This window comes from Oncorhynchus kisutch, linkage group LG17, assembly GCF_002021735.2.
Source record: "Oncorhynchus kisutch isolate 150728-3 linkage group LG17, Okis_V2, whole genome shotgun sequence".
NCBI lineage: Eukaryota > Metazoa > Chordata > Actinopteri > Salmoniformes > Salmonidae > Oncorhynchus > Oncorhynchus kisutch.
The window spans coordinates 33,821,921-33,848,248 of record NC_034190.2 but is presented as its reverse complement, the minus strand read 5'-3'; the positions used below and the strand labels follow the sequence as shown (position 1 = coordinate 33,848,248).

The window sequence follows — 26,328 nt, the reverse complement described above, 5'->3', positions numbered from 1 at the left end:
GGACATCTAGATGTGTGAAAGTTAGTGTATAAGCTAATGATCCATGATATATGACATCCCTGGGAGTGTGTAAACTTACATTTTGTAGTACCATATCATTTCTGTATGTTCTATAACATGTTCTTGAAAATGTATTAATTGACCAATTCGGCACATTGTGCAGTATTACATTGCTCCACTGGATAAATAGGAAACTTTGCACATACACTGCTTCCATCTAGTGGCCAAAATCTAAATTGCGCCTAAACTGCAATATTATATTATGGCCTTTGTACTGCATTTCAAAGATGTAACATTTGTATTCTTTTTTTACCAGATCTAATGTGTTATATTCTCCTACATGATTTTCACATTCCACAAATTTCAAAGTACTTTCTTTCAAATGGTATCAAGAATATGTATATCCTGGCTTCAGGTCCTGAGCTACAGGCAGTTGGATTTGGGTATGTCATTTTAGGCGAAAATGTTTAAAAAGGGTCCGATCCTTTAGACAATCATTCAATGCGGTGGTTGCATGAAGCAAAACATTCAAGTACAACCTGTCACATTGGTGCCGTGTCCCAGATCACAGCAGATTGGCCTCACTTGAAAGAAGTTGGGTTGCCATCAGAATTTGAGGACACAGACACACACACACACACACACATATATATATATATATATATATATATATATATATATATATATATATATATATATATACACACCCACACCCACACACACCCACACACACACATCCTCTCTTTTAAATAGGCATGATGCCTCCACATCCATCTAATGAGATACTGACACAACAAAGACCAAAAGGCAACTAAATTGCATAAAGTCAATAACTTTGTTGATATAGCTAAGTCATTCGATTGTGTATCCTAAATGCAAAAGTATTTCACACTGATCATTGAATGAAATCCAATTCACCACCCCACCACAAGATGGCGACAGCACATTTTGCAGTGGGCGTGAGACGATGGATAGACGCTTTTGACGGGAAGAGCTATAACGGGACAGAAGCTTCATATATACATACTGACATTGGACAGACGACGGCAAGAATAACACTGCTGTATTTTGAGAGCCAAAAACAGTATTGTTGCAACGCATCTATACATTTGCATTCTGCATTAGTTCATTCTGTCAAATTGGTAAGTTATCGGATATATTTTGACTAATCTTTAGACTGATTTGATGCATCTCGGTTTGCAACATAAACAAACATCTGTGGAGTCTGGCAGAAATTATACATTTGTATCATTGCTAACACACCCCTGCATGTTTTATGAAAATCCTATTTGCATGTGTGTTGATACATTTGTTGATACAGTACATGGGCGTGTCTTCTATGCGCTTAATCAGCTAAATGTTCTGGGTGTGCTCGTGATACGGATGCTGCGCAACATTTACGCAGATTCAATTAACTGCAAGTGATGTCTGCTGACCCCTTGGATTTTCATGGGGAATGTTACAATAGTTGAAATACTGACTATCTGCTCAGATTCAGATGAAATCTTAATAGAATATATTAAAAATGTAGTAACATTTAGTTACTTACAGCAGCTGTACCAAATCGTTATTATTAAACCAACTGTATAGATGTCATGCTGTCAAGCATGACTGATGAATTACAAATGCGTCAGCAATAGGCCAATGTAAGGCTCTGAAGTAATCCACTGTCAGGCTCACTGCCTGGCCCACTGCTTGGTATATGAAATGGTTTAATTAAATGGTGTGTTTTTTGTCTTTACAGCATCTGAGGAAGAAAAACATGTTCTACACGTGTGGTCCAAATGAGGCTATGGTGGTGTCAGGTCCATTCTCCTCCAGTTCCCCTAGTGCACATTTTACTTGTAGCCCTTGACAAACACACCTTGTTCAACTCATTGAGGGCTTGATGATTAGTTGACAAGTTGAATCAAGTGTGCTTGTCCAGGGTTACTCGAGGACCAGGGTTGTGAAACAGTGTAAACATGTACAATTAAAGAGCTGTAGGATGGTAATAATACTCTCATGTGTATCTCACCCCCCCCCCCCCCCCCCTCTCTCTGTTTCCCAGGGTGCCTCCGTTCTCCTCCAGTAATGATTGCTGGAGGCAGAGTGTTTGTGCTTCCCTGTTTTCAGAAGATCCAGAGGTAAAGTTTCTTCTCCTGGTCATGTCTGCAAACACACATGGTAATGATCTGGCCATGTATTGCCATCTGCCCTTGTTTTGGGATATCATACCACGACATTGTGGAATGACCATATCTCTCCCTCCTTTCCTCTCACCCAGGATCTCCCTGAACATTCTGACGCTGAGCGTGAAGAGTGAGAAAGTCTACACCCGACGTGGGGTTCCCATCTCGGTCACTGGTATTGCCCAGGTTAGTCTCTCCGTCTTTCTCGGTCTCCATTTCTTCCTGAGCCAATGTAAGTACACCATTCTGTCAAATCACCAGTCATTTAGACCTGTTTAGACACCCTAGTTTTGAACACAAGTGTAAGGGCTCTCTTTGATTAGGTAGGTAACAAGTAGATCATTGAAACTTGGCTTGTGTCATTCATTTATGCACTGGCATTAAATTCTGAAATACCTCACTCTCTTGTGCTATGGACAGGACAGAGTAACCTTGCATGTTGCAGTGTTGATACAGCTACTGCTGCTGTGTAGTTGGGTAGTGTACAGCAGATGCTTCTGTTTGTTTAGCACTGTGCACACCTGAGTCGTGTTCATTAATTACCCCCAAAAATACAAAAATTACCTGAACTTGCTCAGAAATGCCCATTTTCGTTTTCTGCTTAAAAAAAAACATTTTTAAATGTTAATTTGCTATTATGTGTTCCCTCCTTCGTCCAGATGAAGATCCAGGGGCAGAACAAGGAGATGCTGGCCGCAGCCTGTCAGATGTTCATGGGGAAGTCGGAGGGCGAGATCGCTCAAATCGCCCTGGAGACGCTGGAGGGCCACCAGAGGGCCATCATCGCCCACCTGACTGTGGAGGTAAACTTGACAACATGAGGGGGGCGTGGGTTTCGACCTTTTTAGCACAGCTGTGCCGCGGTCGTAGGTACAAGATGAAGCTGAGTACCGCCGGCTACCCAATCACAATGCTTGTTTTGACCAACCCGTTGTAAAACAACTGTTTTGCAAGATGTCACAAACAGATCTGGGACCAGGCTACATTAAAGCAGTACACTCATTTTAGTGCAACATAGAAACATTTCGGCACTATTTTGCCTTCTTCATCAGCACATGAGGTAAACTGGACAGCACCCTTACTGGCCACATCCACAGTTACAGTTGCAGATAAATAAACATCACATTATAGCTGCTCACTCATTTCAATGCAGTGAAGCCATGACCAAAGCCAAGAGCTATGGCCAGAGACACACTCCCCTACGTATTTATATGGACAGTGAAGCTAAAACTTTTGATTTGCCTCTATACTCCAGCATTTTGGAATTGAGATCAAATAATTCATATGAGGCGACAGTACAGAATGTCGTAATTTTAGGGTACTTTTGTATGTACCGTAGTCAGCACATTGCACAGTGGAAACTGTCTTGTTACATAACCGTAACAAACAGACGATGACAAACAACACATGCAACAGTTGTATATACATCAGAACCATAGTCATATGGATATCTCTGTCTGGCTATGTGTTCAACAACTTGTACATAGTAACACGATGGAGCGGGAACACGGCAACTTTTTACTGTCATGACAATTGCACTAAACACAAGCATATCAACATCGGTACGAACCCAGTTATTTCACCCCCTCCAGGAGATCTACAGGGACCGTAAGAAGTTCTCAGAGGAGGTGTTCAAGGTGGCCTCGTCCGACCTGTTCAACATGGGCATCAGCGTGGTCAGCTACACGCTCAAAGACGTTCACGACGACCAGGTGTGCTTTCTCGCGCTCTTCTTTCAATGGAGACTCCATTGATTCAACTACTCCAATGCTGGATAAATAATGAAGCCTAAACTAAAAAGTAACCAATGTTGTTCTCTTACTCTCTGTGGATCAGGACTACCTCCACTCCCTGGGGAAGTCCAGGACCGCCCAGGTGCAGAAAGACGCCCGCATCGGAGAGGCCCAGTTCAAGCGGGATGCTGTGATCAGGGTGAGCCACCTGTCCCTTCTCTCTGCTCTCTCCTCCTTTCTACCTTCTTCTCTTCTTGCGCCCTTTATCCTGTCCCTTTCTCTTGTTTATTTCTGAGTTCTCCATCACGTTCCTTCGCTTGGTTTTCCCCTCTCCGCTCTTGCTTTTCTCTTTTCTCATCCTCCATCTGAACCTCTCCAATCTCTCCGTGCTCCTTTTTTATACTTCCTGGGGTTCTCTCTCTCTCTCTCTCTCTCTCTTTCTCTCTCTCTCTCTCTCTCTGTAGGAGGCCCATGCCAAGCAGGAGAAGATCTCAGCCCAGCACGTCAATGAGATCCAGATGGCCATGGCTCAGAGGGACTATGAGCTGAAGAAAGCATCCTACGACATCGAGGTCAACACCAAGAAGGCAGAGTCTGAGATGGCCTACCAGCTACAGGTATGTCCATAATATTGCACTGATACTTGCATGTATTGTAAAACACATAGAAATGGTCATAGAGAGTACTACTGAGATCTTGGGCTTACCATTTGAACCCTCCCCATCAGGTGGCCAAGACCAAGCAGCTCATCGAGGAGGAGAAGATGCAGGTCCAGGTGGTGGAGCGCTCTCAGCAGATCATGCTCCAGCAGCAGGAGATCACCCGCAAGGAGAAGGAGCTGGAGGCCAAGGTGAAGAAGCCTGCTGAGGCCACGAGATACCAAATCGAGAAGCTGGCCGAGGCCCAGCGGTGAGTACCAGATAGGGTTGGGCCGATATATGATTAAATCGAATGTCGTGATATGCAAGACGATATATCGTGATGTCTAAGACTATATCAACTCAAATGTATTTATAAAGCCCTTTTTACACCTGCAGATGTCACAAAGTGCTTATATAGAAAAACAGCCTAAAACCCCAAACGGCAAGCAATGCAGATGTAGAAGCACGGCGGCTAGGTAATACTCCCTAGAAAGTCAGGAGCCTAGGAAGAAACCTTGAGAGGAAACAAGGCTCTGAGGGTCTGGCCAGTCCTCTTCTGGCTATGCCGGGGGAGATTATAACAATATATGGACATTAAAACTTCTTATGGCTGGGGGCAGTATTGAGTAGCTTGGATGAATAAGGTGCCCAGAGTAAACGGCCTGCTCCTCAGTCTCAGTTGCTAATATATGCATATTATTATTAGTATTGGATAGAAAACACTCTGAAGTTTCTAAAACTTTTTGAATGATGTCTGTGAGTATAATAGAACTCATATGGCAGGAAAAAACCTGAGAAGAAATCCAAACAGGAAGTGAGAAATCTCAGGTTGGTTGATTTTCAACACAGTTCCTATTGAAATCCCATTGAGATATGAATTAAATTGCACTTCCACTAGATGTCAACCGTCTATAGAAATTTGAATGAGGCTTCTACTGTGTTGTGGGACTGAATAAGAGCAGAATGAGCCAGGTGAATGGCATAAAGCCATTTCCTGGTCACGCGCATTCCACATGATATCCACTTGCGTTCCGTTGCTCCTCAAGACACAAAGGAATTTATTTATTGAAGATTTATGATAAAAACATCCTAATGATTGATTCTGTACTTAGTTTGAAATGTTTCTTTGACCTGTAATATACATTTTTTCAGTTTTTGTCCGAAGTAACACTCGACCAGAATGAGCGTTTGGATAATGTATACCAAACGCGCTAACAAAAGGAGGTATTTGGACATAAATTACAGACATTATCGAACAAAACAAACATTTATTGTGGACCTGGGATTCCTGGGATTGCATTCTAATGAAGATCATCAAAGGTAAGGGAATATTTATCATGTAATTTCTGGTTTCTGTTGACTCCAACATGGCGTCTAATTTTATTATTTTTCTGAGCGCCATGTCAGATTATTGCACGGTTTGCTTTTTCCGTAACGTTTTTTTGAAATCTGACACAGCGGTTGCATTAAGGAGAGGTATATCTATAATTCCATGTGTACAACTTGTATTAACATCTACCTTTATGATGAGTATTTCTGTTGAATCGATGTGGCTATGCAAAATCACTGGATGTTTTTGAAACTAGTGAATGTAAACGCGCCAATGTAAACTCAGATTTTGATATAAATATGAGGTAACAAAGGTTAATGATTAATTTGATCTCTATTTGTGCTTTTTGTGACTGCTATCTTTGGCTGGAAAAATGGCTGTGCTTATTCTGTGGCTTGGTGGTGACCTAACATAATCGTTTGTGGTGCTTTTGCTGTAAAGCCTATTTGAAATCGTACACTGTGGTGGGATTAACAACAAGATTACCTTTAAAATGGTATAAAATACATGTATGTTTGAGGAATTTTATTATGAGATTTCTGTTGTTTTGAATTTGGCGCCCTGCACTTTCACTGGCTGTTGTCATATCGATCCCGTTAATGGGATTTCAGCCCTAAGATGTGTTAAGGCCAGATTGTTTGTCAAGATGTTTAAACGTTCATAGATGACCAGCAGGGTCAAATAATAATCACAGTGGTTGTAGAGGGTGCAACAGGTCTGTACCTCAGGAGTAAATGACAGTTGGCTTTTCATAGCCGAGCATTCAGAGATCGAGACAGCAGGTTCGAGAGAGAGTGATTGAGCGATTGAGAGAGACAGCAGGTCTGGGACAAGGTAGCACGTCCCATGAACAGGTCAGGGTTCCATAGCCGCAGGCAGAACAGTTGAAACTGGAGCAGCAGCATGAGGGACAGACAGTAGTCATCAGACCAGGTAGTCCTGAGGCATGGTCCTAGGGCTCAGGTCCTCCGGGAGGGGAGGGAGAGAGAGAGAATTAGAGGGAGCATACTTAAATTCACGCAGGACACCAGATAAGACAGGAGAATTTACACCAGATATAACAAACAGACTGACCCTAGCCACCCGGCACATAGACTATTGCAGCATAGATACTGGATGCTGAATTAGAGGGGGTCGGGGGACACTGTGGCCCCGTCAGACAATACCCCCGGACAGGACCAACCAGGCAGGATATAACCCCACCCACTTTGCCAAATCACAGCCCCCACACCACTAGAGGGATATCAACAGACCACCAATTTACTAGTCTGAGACAAGGCTGAGTATAGCCCACATAGATCTCCTCCACTGCATAAGCCCGAGGGAGCGCAATACCAGACAGGAAGATCACGTCAGTGACGCACCCCTCCAAGTGACCCACCCCTCCAAGTGACGCACGAGGGGTGCGTGACATGGAATTATAGATATACCTCTCCTTAATGCAACCGCACTAGTGAAGCACCCCTCCAAGTGATGCACCCCTCCAAGTGATGCACCCCTCCAAGTGACGCACCCCTCCTAGTGAAGAACCCCTCTTAATGAAACACCCCCTCCTAGTGACGCACCGCTCCTAGTGATGTACCCCTCCAAGTGACGCACCCCTAATAGTGACGCACCCCTCCTAGTGACGCACCCCTCCTAGTGATGCACCCCTCCTAGTGACGCACCCCTCCAAGTGACGCACCCCTCCTAGTGACGCACACCTCCTAGTGACGCACCCCTCCTAGTGACGCACCCCTCCAAGTGACGCACCCCTCCTAGTGACGCACCCCTCCTAGTGACGCACCCCTCCCCTCCTATACTCTATTTGAACTTTTCTAATCAAAACAGTGCAGTTTTATCAGTTAGGCTGTATCAATATGTTGAAAATGAAGTCTAAATGAATTAACTAAACCTTATTGTTTTGCGTTACTAAGGTTATTTAATTAGAATGTGACTAATATCGTAAATAAGTTTTAAAAAATTGCCTCGTCTGGAAATATCTAGTCATTAATGGCACAAAATGATTATATTGGATATATCGCGATATTTGGAGTAGCATAACGTAGAAGCGCTCTCCCCAAATATCGCCCCAACCCTCGTACCAGCCACAGGTCTCAAAATGACCTTTCACAAATTATATATAGCATTTTGTGAACAATTTACTGCATAGACATTGAAAATATACTAGATATTAATGCGTTCCATGGAGTACGAGACAGACAAACAAATATACAAACTATACTGAATATGTACTATGTACTTTAATCTGTACACCTAACAGGCGAAACAAGGTGTAAATAAATGTTTTTTTCCCCACAGTGCACAGCTCATTATGGAGGCTGAGGCTGAGGCAGAGTCCATTAGGGTGAGTGTGTCTATAAGTATCACATTGTTACTATAGGACTGTTACTGCTCCAAGCTTGTTTTAACCCTAAAAGCAGTTCATTCTTGTGTCTGGGACTCGTATAAGCAGAGAGCACTTTCACAGTAAGAGAAGGCCATGTTTACCACACGCAAGTCTTCTAGCTTGTTCCATCAATACTACTAAATCCTGCCATTAACTTATGATAAGTTACACCTAAAGAAGCCGTAACAACATAGTATGTCACAATAATAAAATCAAACCGTCAAAAATGTTCTTCTCTCTCTCTCTCTCTCTCGCTATCTCAGATTAAGGGAGATGCGGAGGCCTTTGCTGTGGAGGCGAAGGGGAGAGCCGAGGCGGAGCAGATGGCCAAGAAGGCCGAAGCCTTCCAGCAGTACAAGGAGGGAGCCATGGTGGACATGCTGCTGGAGCAACTACCACTAGTGAGAAAACCTTTTCAAGACATAGAGCTCAAATACACACTTAGGGGGGAATCATCATTTGAGGTGTGCACATTCAAATATTGCGCAAGTCATTGAATTGAAGATTTGCATGAAAAAGTCATACAACTCAAGTGAAGTTAGTTTGAATGCAGAATTGCACGTCGTTATAGAGTCCAACATCTGAGCCCTGGGGCGAGCTTTTGGGCAGAGGAACTGGGCGAATAACTGTATGTTCTCTGACCGCCTCTAGATGGCGGAAGAGATCAGCAGGCCTCTGGCGCAGGCTCAGAAGATCACCATGATTTCCAGCGGGGGTACCGAGGTGGGCGCGGCCAAGCTCACAGGAGAGGTGCTAGACATCATGACCCGCCTTCCGGCGACGGTGGAGAAACTGACGGGAGTCAACATCTCACAGGTGAGACAGCCTAACCAACGATGTGTGACAGCCTAACCAACGATGTGTGACAGCCTAACCAACGATGTGTGACAGCCTAACCAACGATGTGTGACAGCCTAACCAACGATGTGTGACAGCCTAACCAATGATGTGTGACAACATCTCACAGGTGAGACAGCCTAACCAACGATGTGTGACGTATTATATAACAAGAGGACTGTTACTTGTCCGAACAACAGTTTTCTCAGTAGGTCTCCAATTAATGAACCAGTGGTTACCCCCACACAATATAGTTTTATTGTCACATACACCGGATAGGTGCAGTGAAATGTGTTTTACAGAGTCAGCTGTAGTAGTACGGTGCCCGTGAAGCAAATTGGGGCTAAATGCCTTACTCACGGGCACATGGGCAGATTTTTCACTTTGTGGGCTCAGGTATTTGAACCAGCGACCTTTCGGTTGCTGGCCCAGCGCTCTAACCACTAGGCTACCTGCCACCCCTGATCCAGAGTTATATTTCACAGATTAGGATGTACAAAATGACTTGCCAGATAACTGTGACAAACACAGATCTATATGTATAACTCTTCATTCTACGGTTGATAAAGAATGCTAAAGGTTAATATGGTCACCGTAAGCATCAAGTACAGGATAGCACATCGTGCACATTTCCGGTTACTATTGTTCGTAATGTTAGTCAACCTAGTTGGCTAATTCGCTGATCCAACTTTGTGAATCCCTGCTCCTGTTGGTGTTCTATGCTAAGGCTTCATTTTCTCTCTTTCTCCACACCCCTCCCCCCCACACCCTCTCGCTCTCTGTCTCTCTCTCCATCTCCCTCTCTCTCAACCTGTCCTTCCATTCTCTAGGTGACAACTCATATGGGCTGAGGACTCCGGTGCTCAGGCAAACCTATTTCACAACCCTGCCTACTACCACAGCCTTTAACTCTCTCCTCAAGTATGTTATGCCAAAAAAAAACATATGGTGCCCTACGTAATTATTGGGACAGTGAAGCATTTTATCTTCTTTTGGCTCTATTCTCCAAAAGTTTGGATTTGAAATCAAACAATGACTGAGGTTAACATGCAGACGGTCAGATTTTCATCCATATCGGGTGAACCGTTTAGAAATTGCATTTAGCATTTTGGAGTCACTTTTATTGTAGATAAGAATATAATATGTTTCTAAACACTTCTACATTGATGTGGATGCTACCATGTTTAGGGACAATCCTGAGAAAGTGAGAAAGTTACAGATGCACAAATATCATATCCCAAAGACATGATAACCTCTCACCATAACAATAACAGGGGAGGTTAGCATTTTGGGGGGTTATTATATTTGTGTGTCTGTTACTTTCTCACTCATCATTATTCACGATTCATTCAGGATTGTCCCTAATCATGGTAGCATCCACATGAATGTAGAAGTGTTTAGAAACATATTCTATTCTTATTTACAATAAAAGTGACTCCAAAATGACACAATACATTATTTACCATTAATTTCTATTGGGAACAAAATCATCTGAAACCCAAAACAAACTTGGTCACAAGCTTGATGTGGTCATTGCGTGTTATGAATATGGAAACCAAATACTAACCGTTTTACTACTTTTGAAGTATAGAGTCAAAATAAGAACAAATTCTTCACTGTCCCAATAGTTACGGAGGGCACTGTGCTGTGTCTAGTATCTACCCTCTCTTCTTTCCATGTGCCTTAATATCCCTTTCTCTGCCTCGCTCACCTTTCACCTCTTTGCGTGTATATTTTGTCGCTTGATTCCCTCCTTCATAACTGGCTGTGTCCACTGCCTTGCTGCCAAACCCTAAGTGCATCTTAACTGGCGAGTTCAATGTAAACGCACAGTCAAATCCTCCACCCAGTATTCATTTTTCTCAGTGCTCAGTCTTACTTATCAGAAGCAAAGGTGACCTGACCAAATCTGTATTTTTCTTTCATTGTTTTTAATGTTACTGGTGGTCGTTTTATTCTGACGAAATGTCATTAGTTAAGAGAGAAATGTCATGGCTTTGTTCGTACTACATTTGAGTAACAAGGAATGTGCAAAATATGAACCATTCAAAGTATTCATCGTGCTAATCTATACCTGCAAAGGCTCTTAGGAGAAGTAGTGTGAAATAAGACAGTCAATTTAGCTGTTGTTTTTCGATATATTATTATTTTCTATGGATTTCTATCTGCGAAATGTGTGCTTTCCCATTTACGTGTGTCTACATTCACTGTTACAACACGCTATTTACGTGTTTTCGTTGTACTGCCTGTGTCTCGCACCCTGAAGGATGCGGTTTAATCGCTAGTCTTTAGAAAGGTCAAGCGGATTATGTAGCAGCTCTCACAGATGTGACTTGTATTCATTTTGTCCAGAGTGCTAGGCGACTGGTTTACTGCTCTGTTATAGCTGTCAAACCGGTCATTTGACGTTATAATCATGGAACTATTGCACTTCTGGCCAACACTACATAATGTGATGTTATTCTATTGATGTTCATTGAGATGTACTGTTAGCATTGAAGCTACGCTGTTATTAAGGTGGTCCTCAGATCAACATAAATAGTAGCTGTGGAAATGAATGATAAAGGGAGATATTTTCAGTTACAAAAAAAGTGATTGACATCAGAAGTAAAAAGAGAGGTGTCATATGTAAAAAGAAGCACTTCTGAAATCAGGTTGCTGTCTCTATTTGAGAACCTTTCGTAGCCTTAACTGAAGCTAGCTGTGTTGTATTGTACTACTAATAGACGTAACTACTAGTACATAATAGTATGATATACAAGTATTGAGTACATGGAACATATGTGGTGACATTGCATTTCATCAGAGGAAAGGCAAGCAGTCCTTCCTCATGTATACTGTATGTATTGGCTGGTTCAATCAAATGTCCCATCTGGGGGTTGAATAAAGTACTATCTTACCGTTCAATCAATGCCTCAGATCAGTATGTTCAAGGGAAATAAGTCAGATAGCATAGCTTGCTAGCCCTGTGTGTCTCATGGCATTACAGGGTCTAATGAGACGACTGACTCGGTATAGGAAGTGAGGTTGACAACTAACTTGCCTTATCTCCACACACTGTCACCCTCTGCCTCACCGTCGCCACATAAACTCCCTCTTATGAACAGATTTTTTTTTCTCCATTTTATTTATTTATGCGAAACACGAGACATTTGTTATATTTAAGTGTTTTTTTTTTCAATATGATTTGTCAGGAGCCTGAATGCATGTGTCCGAACAGGTACTACTATACTACTATTATAGGTCAGCAACCAAACCAGGAACTGTACCAGAGGTTCCAGTATGGGAATATTTTAGATGTTGTAATTATTGTTGAAATGCTACTACTGTACCCATTTTAGTAAAGTATTATCCGATTTTTTTGTTCAATTTAGTTTGAAACATTTTATACTGTACACAAAGATTTAAAAAAAAACTGTTTTCAAACATATGATTTTGTTATGTCAAGTTGTCACATTTATCTTCATTTATGAAGGGCCTTCTGAGCTCGGCGTGTTGGCCTGGTGTCCCATTCAGTTGTATCAGAAGACCAGAGTAATCAAACATCCTTATCCTTACTAAGTGTTACCTTGTTTCTGTGTTGTATCTTACTTTAACCAGGATATCATCTATTTTCATGGTTGTCCTTTGTTTTACCAAGAAATAATACCAGTAGTTGCTTATTATATATTCTTCTTATTCTATGTTGAGCTTATTTCAGTGAAAACCAAATAAAGCTTGGGAAAAAGTTACTTAATGTACATTTAATGAACAGAATGGGATGAATTCCATGGCGAGTAGATTGTATCCAGAGTTATATTAGAATAGTGTTTTTTACTTTGTTTTTGAGGACTTGCCAAAATGTAAATGTGCCTCTATTGTTTTCAAATTGCTGTGCACTGGTGTCATGAAGAACCCTGTAGTTTGTAGGAAACGTATACCCTTAAATTATATCAAATACAGCATTCCTTTGTTTCCAAAACCACTACCCTCGTCTTCTTTGGTGTGTGTGTGACGGTCATGAAATGGGCATGGCACAGGTTATGGCAAATTAATGTCCCAAACACAATCACCTAGCGAACCATTCCAACATACAACATAATATTTGTATTATTTTAATGTATAATTGACCTATGTACTGTACATTGATACAATACCTCCAAACTGACTTTCCACAGCATGTCTGCATGCAGTAAAAGGAGAATCTGACAGCAAGCTTGTCATCTCTGACTGTCTCATTTTATTGTCCTTACAAAGAGAAACAGTCTCTTCAGATGAATGTGTACTATGCATATACAGCAAGTGTAGCATAAGGGTAGTTAATAACAGTATTAGGAGCAATAATAACGACACTAATAAGAATATTGAGAACTGTGTTATTTCAAAAGACACATAACAAAGTACAAGGAGTATACATAAGATAACCGGCCAATCACGAGCCTGCTCTATAAATAGAGAGAACAGAATAGAGCTCTGTGATTGGACGGGTTAGAAATACATGTCAACGATTCGTTACTTTTGGAGTTCTTGTTTTCTGGTTTACTTTACAGAGGCAGAGATTAGGAAGTACATCATTCCCTTTTTTTTTAATGAAAAAAATCATTTCTATATATATCTACATAGATTACAGTATCTTCCAATTGATAATAATGAGGATAACATTGACACAATAAGAATAATGTAATATTCAGTATGAAAGGTTTAAAAAACGAAACTTAAAAAAACTTGTTAACAGTACCTGACAGCCATTTCAATGTTTCAGCACGATGCTCCTTTCTCCCCCTCACCCCTTGCTTTGCAAAAATGTGTTGGGGAATATAGAAAATGATCCTTCTTAAATACAAAATCTGCTGTTTCTAGATGTTTCTTCTCACTCACATTCCTTGCACAATCTTTTTGCTTTCCCACGCCGTTCGCTGACACATTCCACTGTTGGTAGAAAAATACATACATATGTGATAATATACATACAACAACTAAATGAATCGATGAGAAACCGAAAAAATACGAGATTGATCAAGTGCCTTCTTTATATCAGACCCCCCCCCCCCATTTTTTGTTCTCTCTCGCTCCCTTTTCGATGTCTTCTCCTTTAAGTGCATTCTTTGAACCATTCATATATCATCTCTTCATTCAATACTGGACTACATATCCCATGCTTCCTCTTCGTCTCAGGTAGTCCCTTCACGCCCTCCGTTCCTTATTCTCTGATTGGGTCTTGCATCGCCAAACCTCATTCTTCCATTCATTCCTTCGCCAACCCCAAGGCAGTGTAGTTTTTACTTAGTACTTTCTCCCTCCCAGTGGAGGCTGGTGGGAGGAGAAATCAGTGGACTGCCTCATTGAAATAGCTGGTTTCAAACACATTTGATGTGTTTGACACACGTTCCATTCCAGCCATTACAATGAGCCCATCCTCCCATTTAAAAAGTGACACCAGGCTCCACTCCCTCCCTCCCTCTCCATTCTGTTCATCCTCCCCTCTGTCCATCCTCTCGCTCTATGAGTTCATGTGCTCCACCTGAATGGCTGAGGTGGACACGGTCAGGCAGAGGTCCTTATGGGCCGACAGGTCGGTGACGCTGACCGTCTTGTACTGGTGCAGGTCGAAGGGGCACGGCACGCCCTCCGTCTGCGAGTAGCTGCCTTGCTGAGGGTTGTTGGGGTTCTGGGGCTGGTTCTGCCCTGGGTTCTGACCTGCCCCTCCGGGACCACCGCCTCCTATGTTTGCCCCGCTTCCTCTGCCACGACCCCTCCCCCTGCCCGCTCCTCCAGGAGTGTGACCCTGGGCCTGCTGGGCGGCGACGGCAGCCGCCACTGTGAGGGGGTCCGGGTTGTGCTTCCGCATGTGTTTCATCAGGTAGGTCTCCTGGAGAAGAGGAGAGAAAGAGGGTGAGCGAGATAGACAGTGCAGTGAACAATTACCTTGCAGTGGGTCCTTGGGAACAAAATGCAAGGGCTCGGCAGCACATACACTACTGTTCAAACGTTTGGGGTCACTTAGAAATGTCCTTGTTTTTGAAAGAAAAGGGCCAGCATCCCGGAGTGATGGTTGCTGATAATGGGCCTCTGTACGCCTATGTAGATATTCCATTAAATATCAGCCTTTTCCAGCTACAATAGTCATTTACAACATTAACGATGTCTACCCTGTATTTCTGATCAATTTGATGTTATTTTAATGGACAAAAAAATGTGCTTTTCTTTCAAAAACAAGGACATTTCTAAGTGACCCCAAACGTTTGAACAGTAGTGTACAAACTGGGAGGAAATATGGGCCGAGTGTATATAAACTACAGTGGAGGGGGGAAACTGTTTTTAACTACATAGCCAAAGCCTACCTGTCCTATACAACCCTATGAGTTACAATGGGGGTGTATACTATAGGGGTGGGACTATATGTCGTTTGAGGAGGAGGGTAGAGGTAGGAGTTTTAGGGTGATTGGCAGGCGTACCGAGGTGTAGGCGCGGTTGCACAGGCCACAGGAGTAGAGCTTGGCGTGTTTGACCGTGTGAGTGGACAGGTGCACCTCCAGACTGGCCGCGTCTGTGTAACCGCGGTTGCAGTTGTGGCACTTGTACGGCTTGTCTTTGTTGTGCTGCCGGCGGTGAGACTGGGGGAAGCCATGAAAGAGTTAATACATTAGGATTATTTTGACTATGATGTCATCACATCATTACGCTTCCGTTATTAACTGTACGTAATGATTTTAGCTAAGCGAGAAACCAAATAAATGGAAATTGAGGTGATTATTGTCCAAATGTAAGATCTATTGGACTTGTGAATTGGATGTTGAGATGTAGAAGGCCTACCTGCAAGTTGGACAGCTGAGTGAACGCTTTCTCGCAGCCAGGATGGATGCACTTGTAAGGTCGGTCCCCAGTGTGAATCCTACGGAAGTGAAACACAGTCTGTAATGAACTACAGCTCCCACAAACCCCAGTAGCCTGACTACTTCCGTTACAGCGTCACTCACTCCAAGGAACTGACAGGAACAAATAAATCAAAAATTCAAACAAAAATATCTCTTGAATATCTCTTGAAGGGGGCGGCAGCGTAGCCTAGAGGTTAGAGTGTTGGACTAGCAACCGAAAGGTTGCAAGATCGAATCCCTGAGCTGACAAGGTACAAATTTGTCGTTCTGCCCCTGAACAAGGCAGTTTAACCCACTGTTCCTAGGCCGTCATTGAAAATAAGAATTTGTTCTTAACTGACTTGCCTAGTTAAATAAAGGTATAAAAAAATAAAAATGAAAGATCCAGTAAAAAGGCTATCACCAGGAAATGTCTACAAAAAGACCCTCCCACAGTGACACAATGGATAGATATCGAAGAAGAAATATACCACATGGAGCGTATGACCTTTGCTTTAAGAACACAAGAGGAGAGCGGTCAGGAACACTGGGAAAAATGGGTTTCGTACTTGAAAAAGGTCTAATTCAAAGATGTCAATGTAACTAATATGATGACGGTATGATGTGCACTGTAACTGACAGATCTTTTCCTTTACTTTATTTGTACTCTCTTTGTGTTCCTCAATAAAAACAAAGTATTAAAAATATATATTTTTTTTTTTAAATCCCAAAATCAAACAATTACTCTGATCAGAATTGGATGGGAGAGGTCAACATGGGAATAATATTCATATCTATTTTTCATGTAGGCTACATAAATAAAAAGCCTACAGGTCAAAGTGTAGGTGATATGCACATTGTCTACAGCCTCATGTACAAACCCATGCTGACATGAGGGAGGCCCCAGAACATGTATTGAGACGTTCAATTACACATATATAGGCTGAGCGCGTTTATTAAAGAGGTCTGTGGGGATTAGGGGGAGTGTTGAACTTGAACGAGAAGATAAGAGGATGTGAGAGACAATGAGTGAGAGGGAACCAATTAGAAGAAAAGAGGAGTAGATGGAACTACAGAGGTTGTGCCCTGACGTGACTGCCCACTGTCCTTGTTTAGTAGTGTTTACCTGTGGTGCTGCTGTAAGTGACTGAGCTGCCTGAATGTTTTCTGGCAGAAGGAGCAGGTGTAGGGCTTGGCCCCGCTGTGGATGCGGATGTGCTGGGCCAGGTAGCTGGAGTTGGCGAACGATTTGGAGCAGTGGGGACACTTGTGCGGTTTGCCCTCAGTGTGGTTTCTAACAAGGGGATGGGGAGATGGAGAGAGAGAAAAAGAGAGAGAGAGATTGATAATGTATCAAATCAGCGACGAATGATCCAGAGATCAAATCATAATCAAATCCCCCCCAAATCAAGTTTTAGCGCAGTTTGATTGACAGTGTGCACTTTTTGGTTGTAGGAAAACAGACAGCAGGCACAGTCCCCCTTTCCTTTCTCTCTCTTTCTCGGGTCTCTCCACCTATGGTGTGCTACTGATGTTCTGTGGTCATTCTACAGAGGCCTACTGCTAAGGAATTTGAGTGAAGGCAAGCTCTTGTGTATCTTGACACCAAGGGCGAAACATCGAGAGGGGCTTGTGAGGGAGGATATGTAGCCTAATAGAGAAAGCAAAGGGTGCACTTCACTCTAACAGAATGGAGAGGGAGGAAGGGAAAAGCCATTCATTAAATTCCTCATAAATGTTCAAGAAACCAAAGACTGGTTGAAGAGATGACAGAACAGATAGAACTGAAAGTGTCAGGGAAAGAAAATGAAGAAATCAGTATGGAAAGATGTGGTCGTAGGATAGCTAAATGTACAGGTCACGTGTCTGACAGAATTTTTTTTACATTATGAAGCTGTTTCTGGTATAGTTTACCCAAAATTGCATCCTTTCCCCAAGGATGGACGTAACTTATTAGTCTTTGCTGTGGTTGTCCGGGTATCTAAAAGGTTAGAATGCAATCTGTCACTTTAAAGGGAGTTAACTCACTCCCTTCAGATCAAATGTGGTGTTCCACAGGGACCGATTCTTGGACCTGTACTATTTCTAGTTTACCAAACGTATCAAAACAACTTTCTCAGATTCTGTTTGCCAATAACATTAGTGACTTGAATTCCCAAGGAAATCTGCAAACCACACATAAAAAACATAGCCTCCAAGACAGCAAACAACGCCGATACAACACTTGGCAACAGAAAAACAGCACACACTCTACTTATAAAAGGGTCACTAACTGTGACATTTCGACAAGAGAAGAAAAGGTGGTGATGCTTTGTCAAACATCACCAGAAATATAAATATTGGGTTTGTTTATTCTAAACCTGTGGTCATAGATATAGTTTTGTTGGGCTTGTTTATTCTAAACCTGCGGTCATAGATGTAGTACAATAAGAGGTTTTGTAATCAGTATTATTGGGAGCAATACTGTCTCATTTGATTTGTCGCAATAAAACCCTATGTATCTAATGCAGAGTGGTTATTCATATTGTATTCGTCAAATTCAAAGTCAAATATAGATAAGTACATTGGTATCACTAGCACTGAATTTGTAGTGATAGTGATTGTCTTTTAATAACAATCCTTCAATCTTGTGTGACAGTCTATATTCTGCAGTCACCTATTCCCTGAAATCAACCACCACACACACACTCACACACATACACGCCAGGGAGGCAGCAGTACCGTGTGTGCTGCTGTAAGTGACTGAGCTGCCTGAATGTTTTCTGGCAGAAGGAGCAGGTGTAGGGCTTGGCCCCGCTGTGGATGCGGATGTGCTGGGACAGGTAGCTGGAGTTGGCGAACGACTTGGAGCAGTGGGGGCACTTGTGCGGCTTGGCCTCCGTGTGAGACTTGGCGTGGATCTGCATGTCTGACTTGCTGAAGAACGTCACCGCACACATCCGGCACCTGGAGGATGGGTAAGAGAGAACGGTAAGGGATGGAAAACGAGCGAAACAGAGATATACTGTTTAGAGATGAGGATATGTTGAATGGGGAAGAAAAATCTAGGGTCAACTTGGGTAACAAATGATGAGTGTTAATTAAGGAGTAAAAAAGTATGTAAACACAAGGCCTGCAATCTACCTGTATGATTTGGTCCCGTCTTTGTTCCCATGCTCATCCTCATCGTTTGATAAGTCATAATGGTCTGCAGTGTGGTGCTATAAACAAACACAAAACAATGTTGTTTGTTTAATAAACAACGCTTTGCTTCACTAATCCTGAAGTAATGACACTACGATAAGTAGCCTTAACACATTTTATCACTATGGATTGACTGGGGAGATGCAGTTATCTAACCCCCACGTAATACTGAAGATAACCTCCGTAGAGGCAGCAAGTCCCGCCTCTCCCCTCTCCTCATTGGTTCTTAGGAGCATATACCCACATGGGTGATTGAAAGATGAACGAGGTCCACACTCCAGTGTTGTTTGCAGTAAGGCACCTTAAAGTTGGTTGCCAACCGCCATATAAAACCCACAGAAATTACTAGAAACTAACTAGGTTTCTCCATTTATCTGTGGATTAATTGTTGGAGTAGAGAACACACGATTTTGTGTGAATCAAAATGGGTAAAAATTCTACAAAATCCAGCAAAAAAAAAAGGGACCACGTACATCTAATGTAGAATAACAACCCAGTGTTTATATCCCAGGACAAAATAGCAGCAACAGCAAGCTAGCTAGCTAAATGTCCATGTTTCGTTTTGATATTTCAACCTGCGTGTCCTGACCGCGTCTGGTGTGGATGGACATTATCAACATGCGCGCGATGGCACGTGCCCGGGTAGTCAGCATGTTAGTTATTTTGTGACGTCACTTAAAAACTCAAATCACCTGCCCCCCAGCAGCCAGGTGAGCCAGAATCAACGCATCACTTCCTGGAGGGAGGTTGGCGCCAGCCCTCTGCATCATCGACTTCTTCTTCCTGCCCCGCTTCCCGGGCGTTGGCATGACAACAGGAGGGATGACCAAATCCTCTTTCTTGTCTGAAACAGGGACATAAAAACGGGATGGGGAAAGGAGGGATGGAGGGAAGGGGGGAGAGGAATACAGCTCTGATTAAAAGAGACAAAAAACCACACTACATATCCCATGGGCCTCTCTGCTTGGTGAGTAACATCCAAAGCGGTCTCTCCTGGTATGCAATGGTGAAAGCAACAACACGTGAGTGGTAAATCACCCCACAACACAGAGGCATTTTAATCTCTTCATATACTGGAACACCTGACAGACTTCATCGCTGCAAAAAAAGAATCGGTTACACCCAACTGCCTATTTGGACAGTGTTGCACAGCTACATAACTAAACCAAATTGATTTAGCTTTTTTGAATGGGCCAGATACTGTAGTTTGTCTTGGAATAACATCCAAAACATACAAAGACTTTCATCAACTTTTGGATGATCACATTCATGGATAGAATTGCACCCCCAGAGAACATAGCGGCGTACTCCAGAACCCTCCTTTGGTCCTCCAGATAACTTCCTTGGACCATTAGTGGAAGGGCATCAGATCATATTCTTCGACATTCAGATTGGGGTTTTTGGAGTCAATATAACTAATATAACTATTGGACCATCCACAGGTCCCAGATTTGATCATCTTCATATGTTGTGCAATTTATAGTGTGAGCTTAAATACAGTCTTCAGTAAAACACTACATCCAAGCATCCTGCATATATGAAGACATTTTCTTCGTAGCTTATGACAGGGCTTACTGCAGCGTTTCCCAAACTAGGGGTCGCCTTATTTGAAAATGGGGTTGGTTCAGAAAATGGGGTTGGTTCAGAGGTGCGCTTGGTTCAGTGACCTCTGGTAGCCGCTAGATGCGGTTGTAATAAACAGGAGTGGTTTCTCTTTTCTTCCTACACATATGGCTTTATCTTTTGAACGGTTTTAGCTGCAACATATTATGACCCCGTCACTGAAAGACAAGACTCCACATGTGTGGATGTGTCTGACGTTTCCCTCTATAATGCCCACATGCCGCGCAGGAGTCATTAGAATAGAGAGGACGGGACCAGACACTAAATCCTTTCTACACAGAAGACCATAGCGGAAGGCAGGTAGCCTAGTGGTTAGAGCGTTGGACTAGTGACCGAAAAGTTGCAAGATCGGATCCCCGAGCTGACATGGTAAAAATCTGTCGTTCTGCCCCCGAACAAGGCAGTTAACCCACTGTTCCTAGGCCGTCATTGAAAATAAGAATTTGTTCTTAACTGACTTGCCTAGTTAAATAAAGGTATGAACTTCCAAATACCTTTCTGATACATGTCAGTCACTTCAAACCACACTTCCTTACTGTTAGACTGATTTGTTATAGACTGTCATAGCCCCAATTAAAATATTATACAACAACAACAAAAAAAAGAGATCAAAATGGGGTTGCGGGCCAAAACAGTTTGGGAACCTCTGCCTTACATTATCTCAGCACAGACAAGTCATTTAAAAAGCAACTCAACTGCACATCCAAACCAGGCATCAAACAGTCCAGAGTGCAGGTAAACACAACCAATAGGGATGGATGATGGCATACGGGGAGGAAGTAGTAGGTGAGGCAGGGTGGAGGGGAGATGGAGCTGGGTACTCACTGTGGCTGTAGAAGTAGAGAGAGGAGTGCTGGCTGCTCTCTGACAGAAACCGAGAGAAGAGGAGAACACACTCAACACACGGAGCTCACTACCCGGCTCGCTCCCTCTCTCTCTCTCACCGCAGAGGGTAGGGGGCCTGGATCAGGTCAAGGGTTAGTGGCTGGCTGCTGGCAGCGTGTTGCCGGGGTTAGCTCAAGCAGCAATGTGTGTGTTACTGTGTGTTTGTTTGTGTGCATGTAATGCATGTCTGTGAGTGTTGAGGATTGAAGTTTGTGATAAAAAAAAAAATTACGACTAGAAGGTGGTTCCACCTTTGCTGGGTCAACCTATATCAACAACGGGATGAAATAAAATACAAATAAATGCTCAAATTAATGTATGTCTGTATGTGAGTGTGTGCCAGTGAGTCTGCTTTGCTTGTTGATAAGCCAGGAAAGGTTTGCAAGCCACTCGGACACACAACCTATCACAGTGCGGGTTTTGGGGAACGGGGGAATGCGGTGGAGGTTTTACCTGTGTTTGTGGGGTGTAGTGCGGACACTATCATGGTGTTGGCAGGGGGTCCGGGCACAAAAGATTGTGTGGAGGTGGGTTGAGAGACCAGGGTGCCTTGGGGAGTGGTTATCACTAGCCCCGCTGAGAGGGAGAGAGAGACGGTGACCTGACTGCACCACACCCCTCCCAGGGAGAGCCGAGGCACACATTACACACACAATGAAATACTGAGAATGTTTAAGTTGGTTCTTTCTGTATCTTTCAATATATAGCATGATTAGACCAGACAGAAACAGGGAGGAGACATGCATAGAACAACCATAGAGGATAGCCAGACAAACTGACACTGGCAGCGTGTCTTGTTTACTCACCTGCCGTCATGATGCCAGTGGACTGGACGGGCACCACCGTGATATTCTGTGAGGTGTGCGGCTGGTGCAGGTGACCGCCTACGGCGTTCAATTGGACACCACCGCCTCCACCTTCCTGTTTGGGCACCACCCGGCCTCCCGTGTCCATGGTGAGCACGGCGGCGGGATAGTGTGAGGAGTGAGGGAACGACGGAGAACCCTTATTGTCCGGACCCAACTGCTCCTTCATCTTGTTCAGGAACATGGCGTTTTCAATCTATCGTGGAGGGGGTCGTGGATTGTAAAGGAGGGGTAGAAAAGAGAAAGACAGGCAATAGAGAGAATGGGGTGAGATGCCAAAAGGAAATGAGTAGCGGTGGTAGAGGTTGATAAGGGAAGTGGGAGAGAGGGGCAGAAGTGATCATTTGGGGAGGCCCGTTGTTTTGTTACTTACATATGTATTACAGTGGATTTGATGTTTTGCCATCCTCACCTAAGGTGTAAGCTCATTATTTGTTAGCGTTACCTAACATGTATTATTTCTTTATTTGCGACACCACCATGTACATTTCAAGATAAGGTCCAGTAATAAGGTTTCTACCTGTCCTTGTACTGTGGGAACGGGAGACCAAAAGTATGATGAGTTGAAATGGGATTCTTCCATTATTTCTGTAATTGAAAAGCAACATAACTTATAAACACTTGCTCGCTCTGCATCGTCAGTTGTAACGAGACCACGCCCATCTGAACTGATGTCTGGCCAAAGTCCTTGGTCTCTCGCAACTGCTAAGTATATCCAAGAAGTTGAGTAAAAGAAATTTAAGAGTTTTGCTCAAGGGAATGGGGGACGTTGAACGATACAAATGCTGAGCGAACACTGTTTTCTTCACTGGCATGCATTTTGTCCACTGCCAATAGATTTAACTAAAGATAGAAAAGTGTGAGCCATATTGATTGAAAGTCTCCATGACCCCCCGGACAGAGAGTGTCGTTGTTGGTCAGGATTGTAAATGGCATGTTACTGTTTACATACAAATAAATGCATGCAGAGCGCAGTAGTGGGGGTGTACAGAAAGGATGTTTCCTCAATGGCTACGTATAACCTCTAGCTGTCTACAGAGATCATAACAAAAACATGTGGATACATTGTATTGAATGCACAATAGAATATTTAGCAGAAATATTTTTAAATGCCATGCAACTCCCTGAAACCTATTGGCTAGCTACTCTCACTGAGCTACATGGCAGGAGTGGGCACTATAAATAGCAAGGAACAATGGCAAGTCTATCATGGAAAACCATCCCGCTAGGTGTATAACGGGGAAGTTATTTATTGGAGCTTTGTAACACAATGCACCAGAAACAGAGACGTGTCTGCTAACAATTCTGATGGGGAATATTGAGTTATGTTAAGTTACAGTATTTCCTATCCCATCCCACACATAAGACAGCTTGCCAGCCAACGGGATAGCCAACATTACCTACAATAAAACACTCTCTAACCTTTATTTTAGCTAACTGGCTGGTGGCAAGCTTGATAGACTACTATTGATGTTCGCTAGCAACAACAGAGGAGTGAAATCTGAGCTAGTTAGCTAACGTAGAAGCTACCTAGCTCCTTGAGGTTAGCTAGCTAACTGTAGCTAACTTGCCTCCATTAATTTCAGTATTGTTAGCTAGCTGGCTACTATGCGGCCTATTTTTAAGTCGACAATAAACAAATAAACTTCCGCTTGAAAACAACAATGTCACAACCCCTACGCCTCCATCCCTCTCCCTGTTCGTCACACTGTGAGAATAAAAAAAAAAAAACGAGAAAAAAAAACGTCGACGCCAATGCCCCTGTGCGAGACGCAGTTTCATGTAGACTTCCGGCTATCCAGACAGAGGGGAGTAGCAGCTCATATGAGTTGCTCTGTCAAACAGAAATAATTAACGATTGAGTAATAACTCGATGTTAATTACCGGTGTTGGCGATTCCCTCTCAACCCTGGGGCTCCCTCGGGTTGGGACAGTTCGGAAACTCAGTCCAAATCCGCCCAAACCCTCAGATTCTCCGAATTTTTTTTCCTCGATTTTTTTCTTTTTCCCTCTTGTGGGTCTGCTCCGCTCTACACTTCCGGTGCCTAGAAATCGATTTCCGGTCTTTGGGGACGTATATAACTATTAAAATTAATATGATCATATATTATATGATTATTAATATGAATTTATGATGATATGGAATGTACTTGTTATTGCTGGTAGCCTTCCACTATTAATGATGGCTGATAAAGGTATACCACAGACTAGGCAAAGAAAGGGGTTCCCAAACTGGTTTCCCTGGTCTTATTCCAGAAAGGTGCAATATTTTTTTTTAAATAAATTATGCTCCCCCATCATATATGTTTTGGACTCTCTCTCTACCGCACCTGCTGTCTCTATCTCTGAATGATCGGCTATGAAAGCCAACTGACATTTACTCCTGAGGTGCTGACCTGTTGCACCCTCTACAACCACTGTGATTATTATTATCTGACCCTGCTGGTCATCTATGAACGTTTGAATATCTTGGCCATGTTCTGTTATAATCTCCGCACGGCACAGCCAGAAGAGGACTGCCACCCCTCAGAGCCTGGTTCCTCTCTAGGTTTCTTTCTAGGTTCTGGCCTTTCTAGGGAGTTTTTCCTAGCCACTGTGCTTCTACATCTGCATTGCTTGCTGTTTGCGGTTTTAGGCTGGGTTTCTGTACAGCACTTTGTGACATCGGATGATGTAAAAATTGCTTTATAAATACATTTGATTGACATATTGTTCCCTCGTTATATTGTAGCGAACGGAGGGAGCAGGAGGTGCACCCTGGTCTCTGGCATGAATACCCTGGTCTTCCATTTGGTAGGAATTGTAATGTAGCACAGATCGCTACACTGCCCTCTCCAAACGGGAAGCTACATCCCTTTGCTTTCCCTAACCTCAGCCCCCTTACATCCCGAGCTGTGTGTTCCTTCTGACACCAGTGTAGTTAACGGAAAAATCAGGAAGCAAACCCTGGTCTCTGGTGTGAAAGGAAAACACCCTACTCATCGTGCTATGGGTTAAACCACTTTAAATGGCCATCACAACAATATACTGTTCCCTATCAGATATGGCTTTCCCATCACATAGGCCTACTGTTTTTCCCATCATCATTGACATTGCTACCAGTGACGTGAACAACAGCTGGACATGATGCCCTTAAACCTACTTCATTCCTGCTCAGACATTACCATGCACCAGACAACCCTGAATAGCCTGGGATACATGGGTCCAAGCCAGCAAAATATCACTAAACCCATCTAAATGCAAAACCACCTTTGCCAAAAGACCTCAACCCATAGTATCTGATGGGGTAACAGTATATGATGAGAGAACAATGTATTTTGGGAACAGTAGGTTTTGATGAATGTGAACATGTTTAGAATTTATGTATTTAATCTATAACATAATAATAAAAGTAATCATCATCATCATAATCCCTCGACTAACCGGGTGCCCCTGCACATTGACTCTGTACTGGTAACCCCTGCATAAAGCCTAGTTATTGCTATTGTTATTTTACTGCTGCTTTTTAATTATTTGTTACTTTTATTTTATTTTTTTACTTAACACGTTTTTTTTCTTAACTTCTTAAAGCATTGTTGGTTAAAGGCTTGTAAGTAAGCATTTCACACTTGTATTCAGCGCATTTTAAAAATATAATTTGATTTGATAATCATCATAATTAATAGAAAATATATAATTTGCCAATGTGTTGTGGAAATATTTTTCGGGGGAAAAGCTAGATTTTAATGAATTCAAACAGAGAATAAAAAAACTGGTTTACATAATATTTAAATGTGTTTGTTTTTCTTGTCTTTCAATTCCAGGTATTCCATCTTGACAGTATCTGACTCAAGATTC

General features: G+C 42.8%; 2 protein-coding genes across 8 annotated transcripts; one reads left to right on the top strand and one right to left on the bottom strand.

Annotated features, from left to right (window-relative positions):
- The first annotated feature begins 977 nt into the window (after positions 1–977).
- Positions 978–12,008, top strand: LOC109908460 (flotillin-1-like). 3 transcript variants are annotated; one of them, XM_020507104.2, is made up of 13 exons: positions 978–1,142; positions 1,745–1,805; positions 2,051–2,126; positions 2,267–2,357; positions 2,831–2,974; positions 3,764–3,883; positions 4,008–4,103; positions 4,369–4,521; positions 4,632–4,813; positions 8,177–8,222; positions 8,528–8,665; positions 8,916–9,080; positions 9,932–12,008. In XM_020507104.2, the coding sequence occupies exons 2-13, from the start codon at positions 1,763–1,765 to the stop codon at positions 9,950–9,952; spliced, it is 1,275 nt and encodes a 424-aa protein (XP_020362693.1). In that variant the 5' UTR covers positions 978–1,142; positions 1,745–1,762; the 3' UTR covers positions 9,953–12,008. The 3 variants fall into 3 exon arrangements, with proteins under 3 accessions (XP_020362693.1, XP_031649488.1, XP_020362694.1); XM_020507105.2 differs by lacking the exon at positions 978–1,142 and adding an exon at positions 1,395–1,646; XM_031793628.1 differs by having other exon boundaries at positions 1,745–2,126.
- Positions 12,009–13,297: 1,289 nt separating this feature from the next.
- LOC109907535 (zinc finger protein 384) lies at positions 13,298–24,526 on the bottom strand. 5 transcript variants are annotated; one of them, XM_020505556.2, is made up of 12 exons: positions 24,376–24,526; positions 23,012–23,079; positions 22,432–22,687; positions 22,079–22,201; positions 21,566–21,604; positions 19,810–19,961; positions 19,058–19,134; positions 18,656–18,880; positions 17,061–17,228; positions 15,894–15,972; positions 15,536–15,694; positions 13,298–14,949 (listed from the first exon to the last, which is right to left on the bottom strand). In XM_020505556.2, exons 2-12 carry the CDS (start codon positions 23,072–23,074, stop codon positions 14,581–14,583), a joined length of 1,710 nt encoding a protein of 569 aa, XP_020361145.1. In that variant the 5' UTR covers positions 23,075–23,079; positions 24,376–24,526; the 3' UTR covers positions 13,298–14,580. The 5 variants fall into 5 exon arrangements, with proteins under 5 accessions (XP_020361145.1, XP_020361146.1, XP_020361147.1 ...); XM_020505557.2 differs by lacking the exon at positions 21,566–21,604; XM_020505558.2 differs by lacking the exon at positions 23,012–23,079.
- Positions 24,527–26,328: the final 1,802 nt, after the last annotated feature.

Bases quoted from the DNA above. Each gene is read 5' to 3' on its own strand.
- LOC109908460 (XM_031793628.1), top strand. From the start codon at position 2,005: ATGTGTATCTCACCCCCCCCCCCCCCCCCCTCTCTCTGTTTCCCAGGG. The intron at 4,104-4,368 runs GTGAGCCACCTG...CTCTCTCTGTAG, and splicing joins AGCGGGATGCTGTGATCAGG to GAGGCCCATGCCAAGCAGGA. The intron at 4,814-8,176 runs GTGAGTACCAGA...TTTTCCCCACAG, and splicing joins AAGCTGGCCGAGGCCCAGCG to TGCACAGCTCATTATGGAGG.
- LOC109907535 (XM_020505556.2), bottom strand. From the start codon at position 23,074: ATGGAAGAATCCCATTTCAACTCATCATACTTTTGGTCTCCCGTTCCC. The intron at 22,202-22,431 runs GTGAGTAAACAA...TCTCCCTCTCAG, and splicing joins CACTGGCATCATGACGGCAG to CGGGGCTAGTGATAACCACT. The intron at 14,950-15,535 runs GTACGCCTGCCA...CCTCTTCTCCAG, and splicing joins GCAACCGCGCCTACACCTCG to GAGACCTACCTGATGAAACA.